The 12,703-nt window shown below is 43.5% G+C and overlaps 1 protein-coding gene across 2 annotated transcripts in view; it reads left to right on the forward strand.

The window, feature by feature from the left end:
* CAMSAP2 (calmodulin regulated spectrin associated protein family member 2) overlaps window positions 1-12,466 on the forward strand; it is a 40,695-nt gene extending 28,229 nt beyond the window's left edge. For both annotated transcript variants that reach the window (XM_078865424.1, XM_078865425.1), the window contains 6 exons: window positions 1,388-1,527; window positions 3,758-3,984; window positions 4,779-4,875; window positions 7,364-7,485; window positions 8,410-8,528; window positions 8,937-12,466. In XM_078865424.1, coding sequence (XP_078721550.1) covers window positions 1,388-1,527; window positions 3,758-3,984; window positions 4,779-4,875; window positions 7,364-7,485; window positions 8,410-8,528; window positions 8,937-9,290 — 1,059 coding nt within the window. In that variant the 3' untranslated portion in view covers window positions 9,291-12,466. The remainder of the gene's footprint in view (window positions 1-1,387; window positions 1,528-3,757; window positions 3,985-4,778; window positions 4,876-7,363; window positions 7,486-8,409; window positions 8,529-8,936) is intronic.
* The last annotated feature ends 237 nt before the right edge of the window (window positions 12,467-12,703 follow it).

Below are 12,703 nucleotides of genomic sequence, written 5' to 3' on the forward strand. Positions count from 1 at the left end.
GCAATCCCTCTTCACATCTGTAACGATCGATAATTTTCTTTGTTCAAAAACCATCTAAAGCCGCATCTCTTCTGCTCGACATTTAACTGAGTCTCACCGTACCTCGCGATGTGATCTAACCCTGAGCTCAGCTCCGCTCCTCAGAATTGAGTCTTCAGTCTGCAACATTGCGCGCATTATTGATTGTCTTATTATTTATACAGAAGAAGCTGGATATAAACACACCCCTTGGGAGCGAGGCCACGTGTGCTTATATCTACAGTGTGTTTGTATCAGAATTTTCCCGTTGCCTTCCCCCCCTCCCCCCACCAGTGTAATGTAAGCGTGTGTTACTTGTATCAGAACTGAACTTGTACAGACGAGAAATGTGGAAATCGTCGTGTCATAATTGAATAATTACAATGTTGCTTCAACGACTGCATGATTGCATTTGTAATCGCTCCCCACCCCACGCCGTCCTATTATCGTTGCATATTTAAGATAATACCATTTGTGGGAATAATCTTGAAGAGCTCTCTGGTGCGTGGTTAACCAGCTATGAGCTTCGTAATTAAAACTTGTGCGGTAGGAATTGTTTAGCAAATGTGTTCTTCTGTTGTCCCGCAGCAGGTGGGGGATGAGGTCAGTCAAGCCAAAGCAATGTAACTGTGTGTAAAACTTAGAAAAACAGTTGCAAAATCCAACCCTAAATTTGTTTAAATTATAGTAAGATCAACCGCTCAAGAGTCTTTCAAAAGGGTTTTGCGTTTGGATGTGAAGCCAATTCTTGATGAGTGTTCTTTGTAGATTTGAAGCTTTCGTGACTGCAAGGATTCATACTCTTAGGTTTTTTCGGTAAAGTGACTTTACCAAAAAAACCTAAGAGTAAGAGTGTTTTTTGCATGTGGGAGGCAACAGGAGTACGCCGAAGAAAACCCCACTTGTAAGAGGAGATAATTCCTTTGAACTGGAGGGGTTCGCAAACCCACTTTCTATACTGCTATTTTTGTAGCCATTTCCCAACCCAGCATATCTTTGAAATCTCACAAATCTAAGTGATCCATCCTCCAAAAGCACTGGATTACAGGCATGCACCATCGCATATGGCACAATAAAATGAGCATGTGTTCCAGTGGCGGAAAATGCTCACGTTAGCCAATTCCAGACAATGTAAAAGCTCTGGGAAAAAAAGTATTAAATTATGTTTGAAGAATTTCAACAATTTGCCTAACTTTGTCTGGTAAACTGTCTGGGCATGTTTCTCTCGCAGCTTGTATCTTCACTTGAATTCTGATATTTATGACTCCAAACGGTATTCGGGGGCCCGGTGACACATCGTTTGTTTCATGGAGAAAACCGTGCCTCAGTGCCCGACGCGTCTGCCTGCGTGCGCGCGTACCCAATTCAGGGAGACCAGGGCCCCACGGAAGAGGAGCGCGAGAGAAAGAAGGCGGCCTTCCTGCAGAAGCAGCAGAAGAAGGCGGAGGAGGCGCGCCTGAAGAAGCTACAGATGGAGGCAGAGGTTGAAAAGAAGCGAGAGGAGGAGAGGTACGGAGAATTCTGCGGGCGCGACGGGGGAGAAGGGCTGACACGCTTTCAGAACATAGCACACCGCGCCACACCACTTTGGCAGCTCCATATCATCCGTAGTGCATTTTATGGGAATACATTGTGGTGTTGATCAAAGGTCCTCTCGTCATGGATAATAGTTTCAGTGTATCTCACTCCACACGCCAGCCATTGTCGTGTTATGAAGCAGTGATGCAGTGATGGCTTCTTTCAAGGATTTGTGTTTTTACTGTATGTGGCCATTAATTTATTTTCTGCTGAAAATGTAAGTCTCTTTACAGAAACGTGGTTGTGTTTTTCCGACTGATGTTTGTGCCAAGGGAGGTAGTTACACGCTTAAGTAGTGAAGTTGGTGTTGCCGAAACTAAAATTAGCCACCCACAAAAGTTACCTTTTGGAATGTTTCAACCACACACTGTTGTAACTGCACTGATATTAGGTAGCTTTTTTGAGGCCTCTAAATAAAGTCACTGATGTGAAAAATAATTAAACAATGCATATATGTCTGTTATCGTGTTTCCGTTTATAAGAAACGTCCACATCTGCTTTGTAATTATGTTTGTGTTTACCCGAGACATCTACGTTGAAGTGTTACCCAAGATGCGCATGTTACAAACGTTATGGGTCATCTGTGCTCGCTAATGGGCCACTTAACTCAGACTTAGAGGGCGGCTTGCAGCGGTGAGGTCATTTGGGGATTAGTTTTGGTTGGCGGGTGTGAATGTGCTCGCATGAACAATCGACATCTTTCATTGTAGAAGTGCAGGGGATTGAAACGGCCTGGAAAAGAAGGCTGCCATTCACCTTTTTAATACCCGTCGGAATCGTGATGAACTGTTACTGTGTTATTTATAAATTAACTTCTAAGCAGCACTTGAACCATTCCTATTGCGCCGGGATTTTATTGGCCACATACATTTTTGGAATGACCTTTAACCACAACCTAATGGTGCATGGTAGGGTTCTGCTAAAACTCCACAGTTTTAGAAATAATTTACTCTGGCATGACGTTTTTCACAGCCAAGTAAGGGCTAATAATGAAACCGGAGTCGATTTGCAGACACATTTACTAACATTTGACTTGAGCGTTGCTGGTTTATTGTTATTAATTTAATTGGGTGGGTGATGGGGGGGGTTAAAAACTTTATACTGATGAGTTTTCTTTTTAGATAAATAGCAGTATTTAGTTGTCCTTCCCCGCACCTACAATTAGCACGGTTGGCTACGTACGGTGCAAAAGAAGTTTAACATACATCATTCTTGCACACGTGTAAACTGTGTTGCTTTTCTGAGTAAGGTGGTTATAATAGCTTTTTTTAAAGCAAATTTTACAGGAAAAATTCAGCTTTAGAGGGGTGGCCAAGTGGTTCAGTCAGGGTCAGGAACTTGAGCTGGCACCACGGAGTTGCCGAGTTCGAACCTGCGGACTAACATTCATTGAGCCAGAATTGTTGAGTACCATCAGTTGATTGTGTAAGCCTTGTTACCAATAACGGCACAATAAATAAATCCCATTCAGCTCTGAGGATACAGAATATTAGTTTGCCTTTCGGTCAAACCTTTCAGTGTAGTATTGTAGATAAAAAGCCAATTGAAGTGATTTTAGAAGAAGTTATGAGATATCTCCTTCCATGGGCCTCGTCTCGAACACGGCGTATGCAACAGTTCTGAATGAACCACCTCATCTCGTACTATGACACTGATAGTGCAATTTGAATAAAGTTGTGCTTGCAATCGGTGCATAATTTGAAAGGATAGTACATATCTCAGATGTCATCAACACTATTTAGACTTGTTTTTAACTCTTTAAATAGCTTGCGTGAGTTGATGCCATTGTCCCAAACACATTTGCCAGAATGTGACTTTGGAGTACAACACTTTCTTATTTCGATTTAAAGCTTTCGTGACTGCAGGGATTCATCTTCTTGGTTCTTTCGGTAAAGTCACGTAGAAGGGAAATAATAAAATAATATAAATAAAACATAATAAAATAATTCTCACGACGTTTTGGCCACAACGCAAGCAGCCGTTATTTCCCTTCCGCGTGACTTTACCGAAAGAACCAAGAAGAACACTTTCTTACATAATTGTTTTTGTCCATAGCTTCTTAAATTAAGCGGTGACAACCCGAACATATAATTGAAAGATTCAAAAAAACGTTTGCACGAAGCCTTCGGCCACGGCATCTTGCCGGGATTGTGTGACGTAGGCGCAAGGCGGAGGAGGACGAGGCGAAGAAGGCCGAGAAGAAGGCGGATCGCGAGTACGTGCGCGAGGTCTTCCGGCGTCGCCACCAGGACCAGCAGTGGGAGCAGCACCAGGCCCGCACCAAGGCCACCAAAGGCGCCAAGGCCAAGATCAGGAAGCCCAGGCCCAAGTCGGCGCACCGCGAAGAGGGCGGCAGTGCCAGCCTGTCGCCTTTCAAGCCCGCGGTCGGTATGTGGCTGTCAAAAGATTCAGCCACTGCGCAGTCACCGCAGTGCTGATCTTTTCCTTTACAAGCCACAGTTTTTTCTCTTGAAATATGAGATAGACTGCGTGTAACCCAGGCCCTTACTCGTGCTGTCGTAAACGATGATAGAATACATGGATAAATACGAGAGTCCAGCAATATATGCCCAGGCACAGTTTGATGTCTGTGCAGTGCCAATTTAAAGAAAATAATAATGAAGCTTTTAAAGATAACAAAAAATGTTATGTTTAGGGTTGGCTTATGGAAGGATTTTTCAAAAGGAATGCATTTGTGCTTCACGTAAAAAAAAATTAAGGCTTCTATGTTGCAATTGTATGTTTTTTTATGTACTGTAATACAGCATTGCTTTGGATATTTAACTTGTCTGTCTGTGGATACTGACCCATAGAAATTACATTTGTTAATCTCCAGCTGAGAAATTATACAACTCAAACAGATGGTGTCCACAAACAATATTGCTTTAATCAAGCTCACAATAAAACACAATCTGATGTTATAACACGTCTGAATTAGACATCTCAAAACGCAATACCTTCCAAGGCATCCACCAGTTCAACAATAAAAATGTCCCATTACTGCATTGTTTTAACGTGATCTCTTTTAAAACATGAACAATGAGAGACACACCTATGGCCTGTTTGGCACGAGCAATATTTTTCCAAAGCATCGGCAATGACGTTGAACCCCCACTGTACATCGAGAAGGTGGTGGTTGGGGCGGCTCCCCTAAGTGCTGCGTTTGCTGCTCCCGCATGCAGGTGGCGCCCTCAACAGGTTTCACTCGGCATCCAGCCTCTCCCTGGTTTCCACAACCAACAGCGAGCCGGAGGGTGGCCGTTCCCGACGTCCCAACAGGTGCTGCGCCAGCCTGCATACAGCCACATTTGCTAATGCATACCGTGTGAACCCGTACAGGGAAATTGAGTTTTCTGGTCCATACGGCGTACAGCCGTTTCAATACGGGCACAAAATAAAATTGTCTTTGTGTGTTTCTCCCTTGTGATGGGACTTTGTAAGGTGACCGTTGAGATTTATAAGGGCACGGGATGACCAATCAGGTCTAAATTGGTCTGTAATAGGGGAGGCACTGCAAATGTGATTGGTAACTTTGATTCTTTACCCATGTATCTATCGATAGTTCAAATTTTAATAGGGGGGCTGTGTATTGTCTTGGTGTGGTCTGGGACTTGTTGTTGTATTCCTGCCTTCCTCCAAGCTTGCTTTTGGTGTTGACACATCGGCAGCAATTTATGTACTTAGGCAATTTATATTTATATATTTTATATTTGTTTATCGTGACTTGCTTAACTTTTCTCTGTTTTGCACTCCTATCGTTGTTTTTTGTAATGTTTGTTGGTGTAACTTGCTGACCCACCCCTACTACTGGACATCTGTGAAAACAAGCTTCATAGCTCATCGGATTCCTCCTGCACTCTAAATACAGTAAACACTTGTTAATTCGACACATGGGGGCTCTGGCCTTGCCGGATTATCCAATATTCTGAATTATGTACAATGGTACTCCCCGGTGCCTCCTGCCCCAATAATTTTCTTTTCTAAATTTGTTTTCCAAACTCTTCGCACACCATACGCCTTTGACACACACCTGCATCAATTCTATCCGAAACGTTGGATTTGTATCTTCAGTCCCTTTCTATTACTTAATGATGTAGGTTTAGACGACATCTTTGAGAGGGTTGGCTTGCACAGAGTGCATCAACAAGGTAAAGTCCCAAGCGACAGGTCCGCACTCGCGCTCACCGTGCGCGCTACCACCAGACTGAGTCATTGTTTTGGTCGTGGCGCGCGGCGACGCTCCACGTGTATGCCGAAATTGGACCGTTCGGTACGGCAATTTGGCTCGTGGCGAATTGCTAATACTGTAGAAGTGCCGAGAGCGCAGCCATGCCGAATAATCCCCAATTACGAATTATCAAGTACCGAAATAACGAGGTTTACTGTATTCTGATTCAATGCACACCACCAGTTAAAGCACAAAGGCTTTATACTCTTAGGTTTTTCGGTAAAGTCACGTAGGTAAAACGTGACTTTACCGAAAAACCTAAGAGTATGAATCACGAAAGCTTCAAAGTCACGAAAGCTTCAAATCTAGAACACAAAGGCTTTGCAGCACTTTGTTAGCTGTCGTAATTCTGCAAGCAGTCTGCTGTGCGAGTCATCTCTCTATTTATATCCAGTGTGTAATGATTCGCTGCTGCGCCTTCCACCAGAAATTCGATGAGTCGTTACGGTTCACTTTCATAATGTCTTGTTTGCCCTTTCGTTTGTATTGTTTATAATTTATTTGCCTTGTGGAGTTGTGTCCGCTCTTATCAGTGGAAATGTGGAAGCATGTAGTCTGTAAAACTGGTATGCCATTGGTTCTCACACTTAAGATTCTATGGTTACGTCTTGAGTATAAGAATGGATTAAAATCAGTGGCTTTATGTATCCACGAGTTTTGGCTAAGCCACACCTCGCTTGTTGGAAAGCATCCAATATTTTCCTTCAGAATATTGTTATTGTTAATATAATTGGTGTTTCCAGTGTGTTTATATAAATATTCTGCATTTCATTCTAACAAATCTTAAGTTTAGGTTTTCTTTCAAGCAGAATATTCCTTAGTGATAATACCAAAACACGAACTCGACTTTCCTCGTATGTCCACCTCCGTAATAATGCAGTTATATTTCACAACTCTTATATTAAGGTGTCATGTAATTGTTTTCGCAGTGTGTTCGTTTATAGGAATAGTCAATTATTAACAAATGTGTATTGAGTGGCTTTCGTGACATGTCGTGTAGAGGGTACTTCTTTAGTACTCACACTGGGCACAACACAGGCCAACACTTGCTCTTCCTCACACTGAGTATAACTCTAGGTATTAACACGTCTACTGGCGACACACACAGCCGATCACTCGGCGTGGTCCCATCGCCCTCACTCAGCCATGCCGTTGCCTGGCGGCGTGACGATGATGACGATGGAAACCATGCAGGAGATCTTCCACGTGGCCGGACGACAGAGAGATGTCGGCGAGCAGCGACGCAGCCAGGACCCAGGATCCCACACACGAACCCCAAGCCCCGGGTCCGCTCCCCCTTATATCCCCCCAGGCGTAGCTAGGCCCCGCCTCCAGCCACGCCCTCTCGTGGAACCTTCGAGCAGGTTCCCGGAGTATCACGGCTAACGCCACCTGTTACCTTTGCCCCAGATACACCTCCTTCTCTGATTGGTTGTTACTTAACCGTACCCGTGATTCCCTTTCCAGGCCAGCAGGTGTCACCCTGTCATTACAAATGTAAGACGAGATTTAGAATTGAGAATGTGAACGCGGGTGTAGGTCTGGCTCCATGGAGTTGCTGGATGCGGACGGTGCGGGCTCGGGCGAGAGCCCGACTGCAGACAAGGACTGGGACAACGCCTCGCAGGTGTCATCCCACGTGTCTGGTGGGGAGTACACAGGTGCGCCAATTCCCACCTCTCTGCATGGACACATGTATGTATGTTGAACTTCTTGCATGCCCCGTATGTAGCCAAACGTGCTAATCTGAGGTGCGGGGGAAGGACAACATCTGTTTCTCCTAGCGATGAGTGGCGCTTGCCCTGTTTACAGTGTCACCGGGAAGCAGCCTCTGCCGGCGCGGGAATCCATGTCTCGATACTTCATGAGCCTCTGTGGACTTGTCCCCCCCTCCTACCCCCGCTCCTCCCACTCTGACAAGTGACGTCAAGATGTGCACACCTTACTCCCACGTTAGGCCCCGTGACGTCACGACGGGTGCTGTCCTTCACCCGACTCGTAACCGTGTGGCACGGGTCGAGAAGTGATGTCAGGGGCAAGAGTGTGTGGGACACCCATGGTGTCGGTGCGATCAGACCAGGCTGGTTATTCTTGGGGCTGACCGCCCAGCCTCCATTGGCATCGGTGTTCTATCGCTTGCATGTTATGTCACAGTGAGCAAACTACTGGAACCAGTGCGAATGAAATATTCTGCATTGGTAAGTTAGAGAATGATGGAATGGTTAGTGCACTGTGCTGTGAACGCAGGAACCTGAATTCATTTCTCGGTCATGGCTAACATCCATGGGCAGATTTCTGTAAATGACCACCCCTTCACCAACGCGTACTGACCAGCATAGTGAAATATGGTCCAACAACCGCTTTGACCGACATGACATGGGCAGGCCTTCATCCAGAAGTGGAATGACGAAGGGCTTTATATAAACAGGCCAAAAAATAGTGTGCTTTGCTGTCGGAGTGGAGTTAGTCGAGATGAAGGTGCCAAATGGGATCATGTGAATGGGGCTTGGGTTCCAAACGTAGAATGCTCTCCCTTATATTGTGAGATCCAGATAACAACTTAATTGCGGTTATGTTGTATGCAGGTCCAAAGCTGTACAAGGAGCCAAGTGCCAAATCCAACAAGCACATCATCCACAACGCCTTGTCCTACTGCTGCCTCGCCGGCAAAGTAAATGAGCTGCAAAAACAAAAGGTCATCGAGGTAAGGCCCCAGGGTGTTAATTTTCTCACGTGGGGAGTTTATAATTGTCAGCTTGTTATTTTACACATCGCATTGTGTGAGTTAGTTCTGTTGATTTGGTGTTGTACCTCATTTCTCTACTTAGAGCTCAGAAAATATTTTTATACATCTTACTTTGTGCCAATACGAGTTGTTGGCACAACACAAGAAGTGTGTGGATACATTGAATTCTAGTTTCCATGAAAGAACGCATTGAACTGACGTATGGTTATTTTCTAATCCTAAACAAAGCTACTTTATTGACGGCGGTGATGATAAAGTATTTTCGACCTTATGCCCTTTACACCACTGCCAAGGCAGTCCCCCTGAGTTGTACTTTGGCTAGGCTCGTCCGCAAAAGCTTCCTTTTGATTTTCCTGACCTTGGCAGGAGCTGGAGCGCTGCGACGCCAACCACTACATGATCCTGTTCCGTGACGCCGGCTGCCAGTACCGTGCCCTCTACGCCTTCTTCCCGGAGACGGAGGAGATACAGCGCGTGACGGGCTTCGGCCCCAAGGCCGTGTCTGCCAAGATGCTCGACCGCCTCTACAAGTACAGCTCGGACCGCAAGCAGTTCACGTCCATCCCCGCCAAGACCATTTCTGTCAGCATGGACGCCTTCACCATCCAGAACCACCTGTGGCAACCGCGCCGGCCTTCCTCCACCATCATCCCCACCACACCAACATACTCGTCTTCCACCGCCACTGCCAGCAAGAAGCCGGGTCCTGGCAAGCCCTGATCCTTGCAGGATTTACACGTATTCATTCAATCGACTCTTGCACACGCTGACACCACGGGCCATTTGTATTTATCCTCCGAAGGGCGACCGAGTTCCTAGCAGAATTGGTGTCTCAACACTGCCATGGGCTGAGAAAGATGACTTCTCATTGTGGGTTTTTTTTAAAGTTAGATGGAGGGAGACAATGGGATACATACCTGCCTCCTCGATAGACTTTTTGCCATCTGAGCTTTACATTCAAATTAGGGGTTAGAGACGTTTTTTGCCTTGGCCATAAAAACCTTGAAATTTCCACTGAACTGCCTCGTGTAGCTATAAGTGATATTTACCTTTGTGTCGACACCGAAAACTTTCTCGTATCAAGAAAAACGACTGGATATTGAATTACTTTTGCCTTTTTCAAAGCCGAATATAAAATGTAGAATTGGGTATAAAGGTGCTTCATGTCAAAGGCCCTGCCAGCAGTTCAAGGAGAATATTCTGGTTCTTTTAAAAATGTATGGAATTATGTTTCAAACCAGAGCAAGCGATCATAGTGATGGAATATTGTCTGCGGTTGCAGAGGTAATCAAAAATTAAGAAATGTACTCGCAAGGCAAGATAATCTAGCATTGGTTTTAAGGAGCTTAACATGACACGTCTTGTAATTGGCTGTAATTGCACATTGCCAATCGATGAATAAATATTTACGTTCAGAGCACAGCTAACTAAATCACATTTTTGGTACTGAAATTGCTTTGGGGGTGTGCCTTACGGTAGACTAAAAATTACAAAACTACTTTTTTTGCTGGCACGTGAACAATGGGATTAATTTGCAAACACTTCTAAAGTATGGGATGTGAGGATGACGTGACATTTTCTTATATAAACGGATTATTGCAGGAACATTTATGATGTGTGGCGATAATAATGTACTTTTATAGGGCTTAGACATAGGATAGCACATGCATTTAACCTACGAATAGCATAAAACCAGTACTCATTAAAAATGCATGACAATATACAACTGCCCTGTTATCAATAATAGCTTAATAGATTTACTGGCGGGTTTTTTGTGAGCCAGTTGATGATGTTTATGATTGGATTGCATACAAACTGAACTTCATTCTTGAAATATCCAAGAGTTGCTCAACCATGACATTGCATTTCATGCATGTACATAAACTGGCATTTTTTTATGTGCAGAAAATGAAAAACAATGAAACCTGCATTCAAAAAGACAATTTCTATACTTCATGCACATTTCCTTTTTTATATACGACATCATTGGAGAGAGCTGCTTAACAATGGACCTTGAACATCTTTTTCGTTGGAGACTACCCCCAAGGCAAGGAAGTTGGGCATTTTTAAAGCATTCAACGTTCAATTAAAGATAGTCAACCATTACCTGTAATAAAGCATTACAATGTGTATATGCTATGAACTTGGGGAGGAATTCCCAGTCACTTAATTATCGCCGTTTGATTTTCTTTCATTTACATACCAACATTACATAATTTCAGTTCATGGAACTTGATTATTTGGTTGATTTCCACATCATGTCAGGCCAATTGCATAACCCTAACTTTCCCTACGGTGGTGCACAAATATAAGCTTACAAAGTGTTGTGTTTGAAAATATTGGTATTTGTTTTGTATGCACTTAATTTACTTTGGATCCACGAATGGGACACTGATGATAAATGATCTGTTGGTTCGCTCGTGTTGTTATTGGCTGGTGGCTTGTGTACATAATTTAATTCTCACATTAAAAATTATGTTTCCACCCTTTGTTAATTAGCTGCTGAATTAAGGCCTCATCCACATGCAACGTGGATATAGGAATGTTTGACCATGCTCGTCAGTGCATTATCACTCACCACCTATGTTGGCCATAGCCAGGAATCAAACTCAGGAAGCCGGGTTCATGGCACAGTATGCTAACCACGGCACCACCGCTCTACCCCCGTCTATAACACCATCCATTTGCAATTAAAATAACACTGCCAACAGCAAAAATACACTAAATACCACGTGTGTGCGTGATACCAGCACAATATTTCCAAGGCAAAATTTCTCATGACATAGGACAGCCGTATTCCATATACCGCCAGCCATGTTGAATACTTTACAACGTCGTACGAGCCCACCAATGTGTTTGTGCAACGTGACAGGTGTTTAGAATGTGAGTGTTGCGGACCAAGGTGCCGAGTGTACTCGCTTGGTTTTGTATCGTGTGGTTTAATACTAAAACACTCACATTCCGGTGGATGTTGTTTTTTAATGACACTTTATGAAAGCGGAGAACAAACTGCGCTGGCACGGATACTTTAATTGAGTTATACATATTGTTGTGACTTAATGCTTGTAAATGTTTTGTAGCCAAAAGGACAAAGTTCAATGAAATTTAAAAAATGTTGATTTATCTTCCTGTGTGTAAAAGTTTGAATTTAATATCTGATTAAGTGCAAAAGGCATTCCATTTTTTTTTCAGTTGGCTGCATAGTTATCTTGACCAATGATGAAACTGGAATTGGGGTGAATGTCGTTTAAATTTCCTTTTGTCACTTTTAACCGGCTGAACGCGAGTTGCTTGCTTTGCGAACAATGCACTAGTACAGTATATTATTTATAGAGATGTATTTAATCTTGGCAATTTTTTTTGCAAACTCTTAAATGAGATTCATTACTTTGGTGGTGTTTGTGCGTGTCCGATTGAAGATGTGCTTTTTTTTATTGGGTGAGAGTGGGGGGGGGCTTGGTGTCATTATATTTGAACGCTTAAAATGTGGTCTGTATTGATAGAGGAAGTGAGTAGACTTTCATTTGCTAAGATACTCATTTTGGGATTTAAGCAAGTGGTGTACTGGTTTAAATGCATGCGGAAAAACATTACTTTATAATTTATAGATTGAACTTGAGATGCCAAGGTGAATGATGATGATGCGAGGATGTTGAGGGTGAATAGTTGTGTACATAGGTGCAGTATGCACTGATCTGATAATGGCAAGATGATAAGGTAGTGTTATTGCTGGGTTTGCCAAGAACCGTTGTAGTGCTTTTTCCGATCCTCCTTCCCCCACCGGGTTTTACACTACTGTTCTCCAAGGCCTGTATGTCATCGGTACTGGTGTAAACTGCTGTATATTTATTTTAAGCAAGTCTTACGACTCTTAATAAAGCATGGAGATAACTCCTGTTCTGTTTCACACCTAGGCTTTCGCGACCAATATCATCCACAACAGTTTTTTTTGGGTTAGATCGCGTAAATATAATTGTCGTTAAACCCGCCACCAATTAAAGTTTGTCACGTAAACAGAACATGCAATTACTGGAAAAACATCGTACTCGGATTGTGAATGTTGTGGATTTACTCTCCAGCACACAGGTGTGCTGTACCAGTAACGAATTTGCGCGTTCTGTTTACGTGACAAA

The sequence above is a fragment of the Lampetra fluviatilis genome, chromosome 20 (genome assembly GCF_964198595.1).
Source record: "Lampetra fluviatilis chromosome 20, kcLamFluv1.1, whole genome shotgun sequence".
In the NCBI taxonomy this organism is placed as follows: Eukaryota; Metazoa; Chordata; class Hyperoartia; order Petromyzontiformes; family Petromyzontidae; genus Lampetra; species Lampetra fluviatilis.